The sequence below is a fragment of the Fusarium phalaenopsidis genome (genome assembly GCF_050370095.1).
Source record: "Fusarium phalaenopsidis strain FUZ10S chromosome Unknown contig_32302, whole genome shotgun sequence".
NCBI classification, from domain to species: Eukaryota; Fungi; Ascomycota; class Sordariomycetes; order Hypocreales; family Nectriaceae; genus Fusarium; species Fusarium phalaenopsidis.
Window position 1 is genome coordinate 4,410,410 of NW_028145405.1, and position 1,428 is coordinate 4,411,837.

The following is a 1,428-nucleotide window of genomic DNA, read 5'->3' on the forward strand; positions in this document are numbered from 1 at the left end:
TATGTCCGGCTCAGTCTTCATATTCACACGAATAGGCCAGAAGACCAATTTCACCGGTCTCGTCGGAGATATCTGTTTGTGATCTCCACCACCTCGGCTCATAATGTGAGTTGAAGCAGGCCCTCCCTTGGTTCTCCGATCAGAATCTACGTGTGAATCCATGACGGGCTGCACCCCTGTTGCCCCAGCGTTCCCAATTTTGCGAGAGAATGCTCGCTCTTCTGCCCGAAGGCTGCTGGCCGGGAGGTCCGGCGTGGTATCTCTTAATCACTCATAATAGTACTGTTTGGCATAAAACAGCCAACAAAGCGGCAACATGCGCAACAACAACTCGAAAAAACAGGGCCAATAGCGTGTTCTCAGAACCAAGCCAAGGTCCATGTGGCCGGAAGGTTGGGCCATCTTTCCTGCCAGGAGGCAAGGACATCGGGAACTCGCTCGTCAAAAGTGGCTCTGCTAGCAGCGGAGCCGTTGTCAAATGCGGCAGCGCCGATAGAGTCTCGCTCTTCTCGAGCCACGGCGTTGAGAGAATTGGCAAGGTCCAAAATACCCTGACCACCAACGGCGGCTTCTTCGTGGTTGTCCTTGATCTCGACGTTGATAACGTGAACAGGACGGTTGAGGGGAGACCCCCGGTTAAGAAGGTCATCAATAACGGCATCCCAGCACCGCTCCTCACAGGTAATGACCACATCAACCAAGCCACCTTCAGTGCCCTCGCTACCACGATCCTTAGAGTGGTTCAGACGAGGAACACCTACTTGCCAGTCTTGCCAGCGCTCAGGTCCCCACTTAACGCCTCGGTTTCGGTTAAGCATGTTCAAAATTCCGTTGTTTTTATACAACCGGGGATCCTTGGATTCAAGTTCCTTAAACATGCTGTCGTAGGATGTCTTGTTGAAGTGATAGACGTTTGGCTGTGTGATAGTGGGACCCGGCAGACGGACAAGAGAGCCAGTACCAAATGATATGACTGGGTACTCTGCTTGGGAAAGTCTGAGATGTGCCTCCATGGATCTGTTTGCGTGACCAGTAAGCATCACAGCAGTCCGGGTCGGAAGAACAAGGCATCTAACCTGTTATTGTTACTCGCACACACAGTGCAGAATGTGAGCTTGTATCCGTCAGGCTGCCCGCCCGAGCCATTCTGGCCCTGAGCGGCGGATCCTCCGTTCGCAGCCTCCATCTTTCCGGTTTTCTAGCCTGGCGAATAAACGAGGTCGTGATGAGGCGCAGGGGCGCGTGGCATCCTTTGGGGGTAGCAGACACGGCAAAACTATGAGCATCAAAGTCAGTCACAGGCCGCGAGAGTTGAGCAGGCTAGAGTAAGAGAGATGCGCGATCATAAATCAGATAAAAAAAAGCGTATAAGGTGTCTTTTCAGCAATGGAAATTCAGACAGCTCCAATAATTGAGTTCATCATAGAA

The 1,428-nt window shown here is 52.0% G+C and overlaps 1 protein-coding gene across 1 annotated transcript; it reads right to left on the bottom strand.

The window, feature by feature from the left end:
* Window positions 1-359: 359 nt before the first annotated feature.
* LRP88_08717 (RNA polymerase II subunit A C-terminal domain phosphatase) lies at window positions 360-1,186 on the bottom strand (the record flags this gene model as incomplete). The annotated part of the gene is made up of 2 exons (XM_083245218.1): window positions 360-1,017; window positions 1,077-1,186. 2 exons carry the CDS (start codon window positions 1,184-1,186, stop codon window positions 360-362), a joined length of 768 nt encoding a protein of 255 aa, XP_083099712.1.
* Window positions 1,187-1,428: the final 242 nt, after the last annotated feature.